Genomic DNA, 15,054 nt, shown 5'->3' with positions numbered 1-15,054 from the left:
TGTTTGAAGCCTGAAATGTGGCAAAAGGTCGCAAAGTTCAATGGGGCCGAATACTTTCGCAAGGCACTGTATATCTATCCTACCCTGCCCTTCTAAAATCTTCGAAAGCCATGTTAACAAACAGATCACCGACCATTTCGAATCCCACCATACCTTTTCCACGATATCGATATCATAACCGCCATCGTTAAAAGACAGTACTGGGAAGCTGTATTCATCGACCTGGCCAAGCCTTTCGACTCTGCCGATAAAAGAATGCGGTGATTGACAGACTCAGTAGCCTTGGTTTCTCAAATGACTGCCTCGCCTAGTTCACCAACTACTTCTCAGATAGAGTTCAGTGTGTCAAATCGGAGGGCCTGCTGTCCAGACCTATGGCAGTCTCTATGGGGGTGCTACAGGGCTCAATTCTCGGGCCGACTCTTTTCTCTGTATATATCAATGATGTCGCTCTTGCTGCTTGTGATTCTCTGATCCACCTCTACGCGGACAACACCATTCTTTATACATCTGACCCTTCTTTGGACACTGTTAACAAACTTCCAAACGAGCTTCAATGACATACAACTCTCCTACCGTGGCCTCCAACTGCTTTTAAATGCTAGTAAAACTACATGCATGCTCTTCAACAGATTGTTGCCCGCACCCGCCTGCCCGACTAGCATCACTACTCTGGACGGTTCTGACTTAGAATATGTGCACAACTTCACAAACCTAGGTATCTGGTTAGATTGTAAACTCTCCTTCCAGACTCACATTAGGCATCTCCAATCCAAAATGTAATATAGAATTGTCTTCCTATTTCGCAACAAAGCCTCCTTCACTCATGCTGCCAAACATACCCTTGTAAAACTGACTATCCTACCGATCCTTGACTTCGGCGGTGTCATTTACAAAATTGCCCCCAACACTCTACTCAGCAAACTGGATGTAGTCTATCATAGTGCCATCCGTTTTGTCACCAAAGCCCCATATAGTACCCACCACTGTGACCTGTATGCTCTTGTTGGCTGGCCCTCGCTACATATTCGTCGCCAAACCCACTGGCTCCAGGTTATCTATAAATCTTTGCTAGATAAAGCCCCACCTTATCTCAGCTCACTGGTCACCATAGCAACACCCACCCGTAGCACGTGCTCCAGCAGTTATATTTCACTGGTCCTCCCAAAATCCAACACTTTGGGGATGACTTTCCTTCCAGTTCTCTGCTGCCAATGACTGGAATGAATTGCAAAAATCACTGAAGCTGGAGTCTTATATCTCCCTCTAACTTTAAGCATCAGCTGTCAGAGCAGCTGACCGATCACTGTACCTGTCACTGTACCTGTACACAGCCAATCTGTAAATAGCACACTCAACTACCATATTGTTATTTATCTTCTTGCTCTTTTGCACCCCAGTATCTCTACTTGCACATCATCATCTGCACATCTATCACTCCAGTGTTAATGCTAAATTGTAATTGTTTTGCCTCTATGGCCTATTTATTGCCTTACCTCCCTACTCTTCTCCATTTGCACACACTGTTCATAGATTTTTCTATTGTGTTATTGACTCTACGTTTGTTTGTAACTCTTTTGTTTTTGTCGCACTGCTTTGCTTTATCTTGGCCAGGTCGCAGTTGTAAATGAGAACTTGTTCTCAACTGGCCTACCTGGTTAAATAAAGGTGAAATAAAAAAATGAAGACCATCAGTCGGTTGATGCAGTCATTTTGAGCGAGGATGGAAGCCCCTCACGAAAGCATCAAAGATCTGATGACGAGGCAAACAATGTAAGTTTGTAATTCATTCTTCAATTCACCTGCCATCAAATGGATTTTTCACTGCTGTTTTTTTTTTTTACAGCTAATAGAGAGAATAATTAAGGAAAAGCCTGGTGGAGAGGTTGTCATCAAGGAGTACTACAAAACTAAAAGCCTGATTGACTGCACCAGACGAAAGATGATCAATATTCTTGTTTCGGCGATGACAGACTCTCACGGGTAAGTTTAAAGTAAAGATGCATAATGAAAATTGTTGAGCATTACTAGCTCTCATATCTGCTCAATGTTAAAAATGACTTCTGTATCAGTATCTCAGTCACATAATTGGTTAGGCTAATGCTTACCATCCACTGCTATTGGTAGAAGATTTCTCTTGTATCAAATTCGATGGGCATGATACTGATTCAAAAATCACTCCTGATATTTAGCTTACTGGGGACCAAAGCAAATGGGATTTGGTTATTTGTTTTTTCTTTCAAGATTAGTAACCATGTTCATTTTCTTAAAGAACAATATTACGACCCTAATATTAAAGGGTACCTCGCGTATCGAATGAAAACCGTTCAGAGGTATTTGGCTTCATCTGAGAAACGGCCCACTCAACTATAATATGGAGGGCCAGCTGCTGAGAGGGAGTCCAGTTCATCCACTTTGGCTACCCTGAGTGAAGACCGGTGCAGAGATGCCATTCCTCTTATGAAGCATTGTTCTGATGAAAGTCAAACAGAAGATGAGATTGACCTTTGAGTACAGGAAGAAGATGACCCACGACCCGAGTAAATGCTCCACCATCCTAACCGAATTTCCACGCTTTCTGGATGTGAAGGGCTTGGTAAGACTTGTATTGTGTTTAATCTCTAGATGCCAAATTCAGGTTGGCCAGTAAATTTAAACAAAAACAACACTTCCGTAATAGTAGTTAAATTAATGTGTAGGCTGGTGATTTACTCAAACTCTGTTTTGGAGGTTAAAATTGAAACTTTTGAGATAAATAAATTGACTTGCACAAAACTAATGTTTTGTTCTTTGTCTTATTTGTTTCAGATTGAACAGTGTTTTGTGCTGCTGTTTGGAGAGGGAACATCAAGTTTTTGGAGAGGTGACCAACTATATTCAAGCAAAAGATCATCATGATAAGCAAGGCCACTCAGGGAGCTGAACTTCAGGAGCTGATCCAGATGGCAGATTCTGCAGTTAATGAGGGAGCTGACATGAATGCTGACGGTTAGATTATCATAATTTATCATTTATATTTCAAATAACTCTGAAATGTTAATGTCACTGATGGAATTGACTATTTTAAATCAGGATATTTTATTTGTTTAGGATGGGACGATAACATTTCCTTCATCCTTCTCCTGCTCCATTTGATTCCTCCTTCATCACAAGGCCGCAAAAGACCAGGCAAGATGTCTGCATCCCAAGCTGAACAGCATCTTGTGATATTGCAAAAGGTTTGTATTGACATTCTTATTCTTGGACAGTGCTGCAGCCGTTATGATGAACTAATGAGGGTGTTCGTTTTTATCGTCTTCAGGCAAGAACCAGTATCCAAGAGCACCTTGATGCGATTGACCAGAGCCGCCAACCATATCTTCTTGCAGTCGGCACCAGGAAGAGCAGCATCCATACATACAGTGCCTTGCGAAAGTATTCGGCCCCCTTGAACTTTGCGACCTTTTGCCACATTTCAGGCTTCAAACATAAAGATATAAAACTGTATTTTTTTGTGAAGAATCAACAAGTGGGACACAATCATGAAGTGGAACGACATTTATTGGATATTTCAAACTTTTTTAACAAATCAAAAACAGAAAAATTGGGCGTGCAAAATTATTCAGCCCCCTTAAGTTAATACTTTGTAGCGCCACCTTTTGCTGCGATTACAGCTGTAAGTCGCTTGGGGTATGTCTCTATCAGTTTTGCACATCGAGAGACTGAAATTTTTTCCCATTCCTCCTTGCAAAACAGCTCGAGCTCAGTGAGGTTGGATGGAGAGCATTTGTGAACAGCAGTTTTCAGTTCTTTCCACAGATTCTCGATTGGATTCAGGTCTGGACTTGGCCATTCTAACACCTGGATATGTTTATTTTTGAAACATTCCATTGTAGATTTTGCTTTATGTTTTGGATCATTGTCTTGTTGGAAGACAAATCTCCGTCCCAGTCTCAGGTCTTTTGCAGACTCCATCAGGTTTTCTTCCAGAATGGTCCTGTATTTGGCTCCATCCATCTTCCCATCAATTTTAACCATCTTCCCTGTCCCTGCTGAAGAAAAGCAGGCCCAAACCATGATGCTGCCACCACCATGTTTGACAGTGGGGATGGTGTGTTCAGCTGTGTTGCTTTTACGCCAAACATAGCGTTTTGCATTGTTGCCAAAAAGTTCAATTTTGGTTTCATCTGACCAGAACACCTTCTTCCACATGTTTGGTGTGTCTCCCAGGTGGCTTGTGGCAAACTTTAAACAACACTTTTTATGGATATCTTTAAGAAATGGCTTTCTTCTTGCCACTCTTCCATAAAGGCCAGATTTGTGCAATATACAACTGATTGTTGTCCTATGGACAGAGTCTCCCACCTCAGCTGTAGATCTCTGCAGTTCATCCAGAGTGATCATGGGCCTCTTGGCTGCATCTCTGATCAGTCTTCTCCTTGTATGAGCTGAAAGTTTAGAAGGACGGCCAGGTCTTGGTAGATTTGCAGTGGTCTGATACTCCTTCCATTTCAATATTATCGCTTGCACAGTGCTCCTTGGGATGTTTAAAGCTTGGGAAATCTTTTTGTATCCAAATCCGGCTTTAAACTTCTTCACAACAGTATCTCGGACCTGCCTGGTGTGTTCCTTGTTCTTCATGATGCTCTCTGCGCTTTTAACGGACCTCTGAGACTATCACAGTGCAGGTGCATTTATACGGAGACTTGGTTACACACAGGTGGATTGTATTTATCCTCATTAGTCATTTAGGTCAACATTGGATCATTCAGAGATCCTCACTGAACTTCTGGAGAGAGTTTGCTGCACTGAAAGTAAAGGGGCTGAATAATTTTGCACGCCCAATTTTTCAGTTTTTGATTTGTTAAAAAAGTTTGAAATATCCAATAAATGTCGTTCCACTTCATGATTGTGTCCCACTTGTTGTTGATTCTTCACAAAAAAATACAGTTTTATATCTTTATGTTTGAAGTCTGAAATGTGGCAAAAGGTCGCAAAGTTCAAGGGGGCCGAATACTTTCGCAAGGCACTGTATATGTGTGTGTAAATCAAAGAGGGAAAAAGAGCTTTCAATGTGAAAATACTTTTTCCATCTCTCACAGTCATGTCAATAAAACACACCTTACACGCCTGAATCACTTCTGATTGCGTCGATTACTTAGCACATACAGAGAACAACACCAACACAGAGAGCAACACCGTCAGAAGCTCTGGCAACAGATAGCAAGGAATTTGTATGTAAGTTGATTCTCAGTACCGCACAGATATGTGTTCATTGGTATTCTAAAATTGTTGTTCCATTGTAAGTTCTTACAATATATATAGTACTATTATATGCTGCATGTATTACTTTGAGCAGAGCTCTGTAAAATTGCCATGACACCAAAAAAGTGGATGTAAGATCAGGGATATCTTAGCTCTAAGAGTCCATCTTCCAATATTGTTTGTTTTGGTATAGCATTTACGTAAAATATAAGGAATAGTACACATGAATTGGAAAGCAACTTTGAATGGTGCTATTGACTGAGTAGTGTAATGATTAACCAGGTAGCTCAGTCCTATGGTTGTAAACTGAGCTTGTAAACCACATTTCACCTAACTTTATTATCCATCCATCCACCATGGTCAATTTGTCTGATTAATGTGGGTGTGCTCAGGCTGCTACTGATCCTACCACGCCATGGAAAATAGCTTTCGATCAACAGGAGTGCCCCCTGGCCTGGAGTACCTAACACAGGTAAGACAGTGAAGTCAATCGTCTTATATTTTGTTTATGGAACTGTGACCTCAAAAAAGTCCAATGTTAACTTTTATGGGATAAGATAATTGGTTAGGAGACGGGAGAGAGCTGGCCACGGTAGGGAACTCTGTACCCAATCCCACCTTTATCTGTTTGCTACAGATCGATCAAATCTTGATCCATCAGAAAATGGAACTGCTGGAGGGTAAGTCATGTTATACACAGCATGCCATTAATTACTCCGACGCGATCTCTCACCTTCACCCACATCCCCCGTGACCCCTTTCTTCCTATGCTCCTCTCTAGCCATCACTTCCTTTGAGACTAAAAACCGGTACGTAATCAAGAACAGTTTGGGACAGGAAATCTACACGGCCAAGGAGGATAGTGACTGCTGCACCCGGAACTGCTGCGGTCCCAACCGCATGTTTGAGATGAAGATCAAAGACCACAGTGGCCAGGAGGTCATGCACCTGGTCAAGCCCTTCCGCTGCACCTCCTGCTTCTGGCCCTGCTGCCTGCAAGAGGTATTATAACTGTTCATAACACACATATTAACATCTTATAAAACATCTTATAACACCCTTACAACAGACACCTCCTGCTACTTCCTCTGCTGTCTGTAAGATGTATTTGAACTGCTTATAATGCAGCTTATAACCTCAATCACATCACATGTATAACAGACACCTGCTACTTTCTTAGATGCCTGAAATCGCTTATAATATACATATTATAACAGACACCTCCTGCTACTTCCCCTATTGCTCGCAAGTGGCCACTTATAACACAGCTTCTAAATTACACAATTATAACACACTTATAACAGAGACTGGCTGCTCAATTTTATCATTGCAAGATACTGTTTCAAGGATACTCTAACGTCTGAATTTATTTTTCTCCCTTGACCATTTTCCTCTGTATCTGTGAATGCTTGTCTGTCATAGATGGAGGTCCAATCCCCTCCTAGCACCACCATAGGTTATGTGGTTCAGAACTGGCATCCCTTCAAGCCAAAACTGTCCATCCTAGGAGCTGCCAAAGAGACTCTCCTGACGATTGAAGGTCCTTTCTGTGCCTGTAGCTGCTGTGGAGATGTTGATTTTGAGGTGAGGCTGTTAGGGAGAGGACTGTGGTCTATCTCTATTTGTGAGTGTTCAAGTTGCCCTGAGTCTGTTAAACCCTAGGTTGTCCTCATTAGGGCACACTGTAGCAAAACGGGGGGGAATGGAGTCCAGGTAACCCCTCACTATTTCAATTTGTTTTCTTCCATTTGCTGCCTAATAAACATCACCCTGATTAGAGTCCTTTGTGTTTCTATAACAGGTGATGGGTAAGGACAGTGACCAGCCCATTGGGAGAATAAGTAAGCAGTGGAGTGGGCTGATAAAGGAGGCCTTCACTGACTCAGACAACTTTGGGATCCAGTTCCCCATGGACCTGGATGTCAAGATGAAGGCTGTGCTGATGGGGGCCTGCATCCTTATTGTAAGTGTTGTCACACGCTGCGACTTACCCAGGCAACCCAATTATGATCTGTGGCCCCATTATTGGCAAAAGATCCGAATTGGGCTGCCTGTGTAAACCCAGCCATATCTATAGAGCTAGGTCAGATTCAAGTTCATTTGGCATTTGTAGTTATTAAGAAGACATAGCCTACATTGGAATTCTTTGTAGGAGCTCTCTTATATAGTACATTACACACATATACAGTACATAGGCTATAATCCATAAGCGAATTTCTCAATCATTGTGTCAGTGACCTAGTGAAGCAGCCATTGCTGAAAATTTACCGGCAAACCAATCAATTAGTCAGTACTGATACTCCTATTGTAGTGCATCAATATAAAGCCATTATAAATCCTGTCTATTAAGATTAATCAAACAATTACGTATTTATGATAGTGTGATGATCTCCATCATGCCTATTCATTGTGTATCCATTTCTCTTTCTTTATTCTTTGTCTCCAAACAGGATTTCATGTTCTTTGAAAGGAGTGGTGACAGTGATCAACGGTGTTCTGTATTTGGATAAGAGATTGAGTTTTTGATCATGTACAAATTACATGATACTATAGTTGATAATGACATGGCTATTGGATGCATATGAATCACATAACATGACATTTAAGACAAAACAAATATGTGTTCTTTATTAATTCAATATATTCATCTGTATTTTGGATGTCTGAATACAATATTCAAACATTTGTAACACTGTGTGTGCTTTTTCTTTTGAAAATATTGAAATGTCATGTAATAATATTAGGTATCTCATGTAAAGGATGAAGCACATTCTCAAATATAGCTGCGAGCAGCAATGAATGGGGTTCACTGGATGACAGAAAGGACACAAGATCAGTTGAATAACAAAGCAAGCACTCTATCATGTATGAATTATCATAATTTATGTGCAATCAGTAAAAGCATTACCATGTTTATCTCTCAATACCACAGGGATGATAACATAATAATACAAATATTTTACATTTGTAAAAATCTGTTTCTGTAAATGATTTAAATCTCAGTTGGTACCCTCCACATTAGCTTTCCAACGTACTTCAACACACTCTCACAGCAGTAATACGCTGACTGCGCAAATGGCAGTTTCAAACGTTCCCAAATAAACACATTTTACCATCTTTTCACTATATTTCTCAATGCCTTCAGAAGGTTGTCACTCCACTACTTTTTCCACATTTTGTTGTGCTACAAACTGTGATTGAAATTTTTGGTCAACAATTTACACAAAATACTCTGTAATGTTAACGTGGATTTTTTTTAAAATATTTGTAAAAAGAAATATCAAAAATAAAACATTAATATATTTTTATAGATACACTGAACAAAAATATAAATGCAATAGACAAAGATTTTACTGAGTTACAGTTCATATAAGGAAATCAGTCAACTGAAAAGAAATCTATGGATTTCACATGACTGGGAATACAGATATGCATCTGTTGATCACAGATACAGTACATGACCAAAGGCATGTGGACACCTGCTTGTTGAACATCTCATTCCAAAATCATGGGCATTAGTATGAAGTTGGTTCCCCCTTTGCTGCTATAACAGCCTCCAGTCTTATGGGAAGGTTTTCCATTAGATGTTGGAACATTGCTGTGGGAACTTTCTTCCATTCAGTCACAAGAGCATTCGTGAGGTCGGGCACTGATGTTGGGCTATTAGACTTGGCTCACTGTCGGTGTTCCAATTCATCCCAAAGGCGTTCAATGAGGTTGAGGTTAGGGCTCTGTGCAGGCCAGTCAAGTTCTTCCACACCAAACTTGACAAATCATTTCTGTATGAACTTCGCTTTGTGCTTGGGAGCATTGCCATGCTGAAATAGGAAAGGGCCTTCCCCAAACTGTTGTCACAAAGTTGGAAGAACAGAATAGTCTAGAATGGCATTGCATGCTCTAGGGTTAAGATTTCCCTTCACTGGAACTAAGGGGCCGAGCCCGAACCACAACAAAAAACATTACGAGCTATGCGCTTGCCGGTCCCGAGCTTGTGTGACCACTTTTCGGCTGAGCCGTTGTTGCTTCTAGACGTTTCCACTTCACAATAACAGCACTTTCAGTTGACCAGAGTAGCTCTAGCAGGGCAAAAATGTGACAAACTGATGACTTGTTGTAAAGGTGGCATCCTATGACGGTGCCCTGTTGAAAGTTACTGAGCTCTTCAGTAAAGCCATTCTCCTGCCAATGTTTGTCTATGGGGATTGCATGGCTGTGTACTCAATTTTATACACCTGTCAGCAACGGGTGTAGCTGAAATAGCCAAATGCACTAATTTGAAGGGGTGTCAACATACTTTTTTATTTGTACTGTATATTGTACCTTAAAACCAAAAGGAAGGGTGTGAATCAAAAAAGCAGTCAGAATCTGGTGTGACCACCATTTGCCTCATATAGTGCAACACATCACCTTCGCATAGAGTTGATGAGGCTGTTGATTGTGGCCTGTGGAATGATGTATCACTCCTCATCAATGTATATAAGAAGTTGCTGGATCTTGGCGGGAACTGGAACACACTGTCGTACATGTCAATCCAGAACATCCCAAACATGCTCAATTGATATTTGGTGTTTTATTAGTATCCCCCTTAGCTGTTGCGAAAGCAGCAGCTACTCTTCCTGGGGTCCACACAAAACATGAAACATGACATAATACAGAACAATAATAGACAAGAACAGAACTACGTACATTTTAAAAAGGCACATGTAATCTACATGTCAATACATACACACAAACTATCAAATAGGGGAGAGGCATTGTGCCATAAATGATTGCTTTATATGTTTTTTTAAACCAGGTTCGACATGTCTGATGAGTATGCAGGCCATGGAAGAACTGGGACATTTTCATCTGTGGCATTGTGCTGTGTGACAAAACTGCACATATTAGAGTGGCCTTTTGTTGTCCCCAGCACAAGGTGCACTTGTGTAATTATCATGATGTTAAATCAGGTTCTTGATATGTCACACGTGTCAGGTAGATGGATTATCTTGGCAAAGGAGAAATGCTCACTAACAGGGATGTAAACAAATGTGCACAACATTTGAGAGATATAAGCTTTATGTCTAACAGAACAAAGGGTGTTCTTTAATGGAAACCTCTCAAACATAATCCAGGTAGAAGCAGGAATTCCCCAGGGTAGTTGTTTAGGCCCCTTGCTTTTTCAATCATTACTAACGACATGCCACTGGCTTTGAGTAAGGCCAGTGTGTCCATGTATGCGGATGACTCAATACTATGCACATCAGCTACTACAGCGACTGAAATGACTTAACAAAGAGCTGCACTTAACAAACACTTAACAAAGAGCTGCAGTTAGTTTCAGAATGGGTAGCAAGGAATAAGTTAGTCCTAAATATTTCCAAAACTTAAAAAATTGTATTTGGGACAAATCATTCACTAAACCCTAAACCTCAACTACATCTCACAATGAATAATGTGGACATTGAGCTAGTTGAGGTGACTAAACTGCTTAGAGTAACCCTGGATTGTATACCTCCATGGTCAAAACATATTGATACAACAGTAGCTAAGATGGGGAGAAATCTGTCCATAATAAAGCACTGCTCTGCCTTCTTCTTAACAACACTATCAACAAGGCAGGTCCTACAGACCCTGGTTTTGTCGCACCTGGACTACTGTTCAGGACTACTGTTCAGTCAAGTGCCACAAAGAGGAACTTGGGGAAATTGCAGGTGGCTCAGAACAGGGCAGCACGGCTAGCCCTTAAAAGTACACGGAGAGCTAACATTAATGAAGTGCATGTCAATCTCTCATGACTCAAAGTGGAAAAGAGATTGACTTCCTCATTATTTGTCTTTGTAAAAGCTGAAGGTACCGAGCTGTCTTTTTAAAATACTAGCACACAGCTCGGACACCCATGCATAGTCCCCAAGTCCAGACTTTGGGAGGTGCACAGTACTACATTGAGCCATGACTACATGTAACTCTATTTCAGAACAGGTAACTGATGCACGCAGTGAAATCAGATTTAAAAAGCAGGTAAAAATACACCTCATGGAACAGCGGGGACTGTGAAGTAACACAAACATAGGCACAGACACATGCATACACACACATGATAACATACACACTATACACACACGTACACATGGATTTTGCGTTGTAGATATGTGGTTATGATGGGATAATGGGCCTGAGGGCACACACGTAGTGTGTTGAGAATTCTGTAACACATGTGTTGTAATGTTTTCATAAATTTAATACATTTCTGCAAAGAAACCACTACAAAAGGACACCAATAATAAGAAGAGACTTGCTTGGGCCAAGAAACATGCAATGGGCATTAGAAATCTGTCCTTTGGTCTGATGAGCCCAAATTAGAGATTTGTGGCTCCAACCGTCGTGTCTTTGTGAGACGCAGAGTAGGTGAATGGATGATCTCCAATGTGTGGTTCCCACCATGAAGCATGGAGGAGGAGGTGTGATGGTGTGGGGGTGCTTTTTGCTGGTAACAATGTCTGTGATTAATTTAGAATTCAAGGCACACTTAACCAGCATGGCTACCACAGCATTCTGCAGCGATACGCCATCCCATCTGATTTGCGCTTAGTGGGGCTTTCATTTGTTTTTCAACGGGACAATGATCCAACACACCTAAATGTTGTGTAATGGATATTTAACTAAGAAGGAGAGTGATGGAGTGCTGCATCAGATGATCTGACCTCCACAATCACCCGACCTCAACCGAATTGAGATGGTTTGGGATGAGTTGGACCGCAGAGTGAAGGAAAAGCAGCCAACAAGTGCTCAGCATATGTGGGAACTCCTTCAAGACTTTTGGAAAAGCATTCCAGGTGAAGCTGGTTGAGAGAATCCTAAGAGTGTGCAAAGCTGTCATCAAGGAAAAGGGTGGCTACTTTGAAGAATCTCAAATATATTTAGATTTGTTTAACACTTTTTTGGTTACTACATGATTCTATATGAGTAATTTCATAGTTTTGATGTCTTCACTATTATTCTACAATGTAGAAAATTGTGAAAATAAGAAAAACCCTTGAATGAGTAGGTGTTTTAAAACTTTTGACCGGTAGTGTGTGTGTATATATATATATATATATATATATATATATATATATATATATATATATATATATAGATATATAGATATATATATATATATATATATATATATATATATATATATATATATATATATATATATATATATAGATATATAGATATATATATACAGTGGGGCAAAAAAGTATTTAGTCAGCCACCAATTGTGCAAGGTCTCCCACTTAAAAAGATGAGAGAGTCCTGTAATTTTTTTCATAGGTACACTTCAACTATGACAGACAAAATGAGGAAAAAAATCACATTGTAGGATTTTTAATGAATTTATTTGCAAATTATGGTGGAAAATAAGTATTTGGTCACCTACAAACAAGCAAGACCTGTAACTTCTTCTTTAAGAGGCTCCTCTGTCCTCCACTCGTTACCTGTATTAATGGCACCTGTTTGAACTTGTTATCTGTATAAAAGACACCTGTCCACAATCTTCAAACAGTCACACTCCAAACTCCACTATGGCCAAGACCAAAGAGCTGTCAAAGGACACCAGAAGCAAAATTGTAGCTCTGCACCAGGCTGGGAAGACTGAATCTGCAATAGGTAAGCAGCTTGGTTTGAAGAAATCAACTGTGGGAGCAATTATTAGGAAATGGAAGACATACAAGACCACTGATAATCTCCCTCGATCTGGGGCTCCACACAAGATCTCACCCCGTGGGGTCAAAATGATCACAAGAACGGTGAGCAAAAATCCTAGAACCACACGGGGGGACCTAGTGAATGACCTGCAGAGAGCTGGGACCAAAGTAACAAAGCCTACCATCAGTAACACACTACGCCGCCAGGGACTCAAATCCTGCTGTGCCAGACGTGTCCCCCTGCTTAAGCCAGTACATGTCCAGTCCCGTCTGAAGTTTGCTAGAGAGCATTTGGATGATCCAGAAGAAGATTGGGAGAATGTCATATAGTCAGATGAAACCAAAATATAACTTTTTGGTAAAAACTCAACTCGTTGTGTTTGGAGGACAAAGAATGCTGAGTTGCAGCCAAAGAACACAATACCTACTGTGAAGCATGGGGGTGGAAACATCATGCTTTGGGGCTGTTTTTCTGCAAAGGGACCAGGACGACTGATCCGTGTAAAGGAAACACTGAATGGGGCCATGTATCGTGAGATTTTGACTGAAAACCTTCCATCAGCAAGGGCATTGAAGATGAAACGTGGCTGGGTCTTTCAGCATGACAATGATCCCAAACACACCGCCCGGGCAACGAAGGAGTGGCTTCGTAAGAAGCATTTCAAGGTCCTGGAGTGGCCTAGCCAACCCCATAGAAAATCTTTGGAGGGAGTTGAAAGTCCGTGTTGCCCAGCAACAGCCCCAAAACATCACTGCTCTAGAGAAGATCTGCATGGAGGAATGGGCCAAAATACCAGCAACAGTGTGTGAAAACCTTGTGAAGACTTACAGAAAACGTTTGACCTCTGTCATTGCCAACAAAGGGTATATAACAAAGTATTGAAATAAACTTTGTTATTGACCAAATACTTATTTTCCACCATAATTTTCAAATGAATTCATTAAAAATCCTACAATGTGATTTTCTGGAATTTTTTTTCTCATTTTGTCTGTCATAGTTGAAGTGTACCTATGATGAAAATTACAGGCCTCTCTCATCTTTTTAAGTTGGAGAACTTGCACAATTGGTGGCTGACTAAATACTTTTTTGCCCCACTGTATATAGATATATATTTGTATTTGATACACTGCCGATTTTGCAGGTTTTCCTACTTACAAAGCATGTAGAGGTCTGTCATTTTTTATCATAGGTACACTTCAACTGTGAGAGACGGAATCTAAAACAAAAATCCAGAAAATCACATTGTATGATTTTTAAGTAATTCATTTGCATTTTATTGGTATCTGGAGAGTGAGCTGTGTTCGGGGGATCTATGTGTTTGAGAGTGTGAGTTGGAAGTAGACTTTACAGTTCTCACTGAGTGACTGACAGTCAGAGCATGATAATGCGCATTTGACTTGTGAATTGGCACCAAATTAGCTCAGCTAATCATAAAACTGGACCGGCCCATCTCAGCTAAATGATCAATATATATTATTATGACAGAGAAATTGTGCAACAGTCATTAAAGTAACAGGCCCATGGACTGCCGGCTGTGTCAATTTCGACCAGCCCACCCCAGTAGAAGATGGTCTGGTCCTTCTGGCATTTGCCACAATTGCCAGATGGCCAATCCGTCCATGTTTGGAAGACTCGATTGTTATTGCACAGATGGTGGAGGACACATTGGGAAAGGTGGAGTCAGCCAGAGTTACCAGAAGTGGTATGGTGTTGATTTTGTGTATCAGATTAACAAAAGGAACATGCATTGTGGCTCTGAAAATTATGGGAGTATGAAGTGGAATGTTTTGACTTTCTAAGCAGGGTTCTGTTAAAAGGTGTCATCTATGGCGTCTCGATGGAAATTGAGGCTCAATGTCTTAAACGCGACGTACCAGGAGTATTGGAGGCACATCACTTGAATCGTATGGTGGATGGTAGGAAGAAGAAAAGCCTATCTATGTTATTGCTATTTGATGAAGAGTTTCTCTCGACACATGTCAAGCTGGGTTACACAGGATATGTGGTGAGAGCTTTTGAGAAGAGGCCGTTGCAATGTCGTAATTGCAAAAAGTTTTGCCACGTGGCAAGTGTGTGCAAACGTAGTATATATATATACTATATGTTGTTGAAGGGTCAGTGCATACACAGTGCTGC

General features: G+C 40.7%; 1 protein-coding gene and 1 long non-coding RNA gene across 2 annotated transcripts; both read left to right on the top strand.

The window, feature by feature from the left end:
- The first annotated feature begins 1,511 nt into the window (after positions 1-1,511).
- LOC118937274 lies at positions 1,512-2,980 on the top strand. The gene is made up of 3 exons (XR_005034525.1): positions 1,512-1,773; positions 1,847-2,596; positions 2,809-2,980. It is a non-coding gene; the product is annotated as an uncharacterized LOC118937274 (long non-coding RNA).
- A 2,111-nt stretch (positions 2,981-5,091) lies between these two features.
- Positions 5,092-7,934, top strand: plscr3a (phospholipid scramblase 3a). Its single transcript, XM_021564378.2, has 7 exons — positions 5,092-5,217; positions 5,637-5,716; positions 5,882-5,924; positions 6,026-6,246; positions 6,667-6,828; positions 7,046-7,207; positions 7,695-7,934. The coding sequence occupies exons 2-7, from the start codon at positions 5,660-5,662 to the stop codon at positions 7,752-7,754; spliced, it is 705 nt and encodes a 234-aa protein (XP_021420053.2). The 5' UTR covers positions 5,092-5,217; positions 5,637-5,659; the 3' UTR covers positions 7,755-7,934.
- Positions 7,935-15,054: the final 7,120 nt, after the last annotated feature.

The sequence above is a fragment of the Oncorhynchus mykiss genome, chromosome 2 (genome assembly GCF_013265735.2).
Source record: "Oncorhynchus mykiss isolate Arlee chromosome 2, USDA_OmykA_1.1, whole genome shotgun sequence".
Lineage (NCBI taxonomy): Eukaryota > Metazoa > Chordata > Actinopteri > Salmoniformes > Salmonidae > Oncorhynchus > Oncorhynchus mykiss.
Note: the sequence above shows the minus strand (reverse complement) of the source record. Positions and strands in the feature narration are given on the sequence as shown.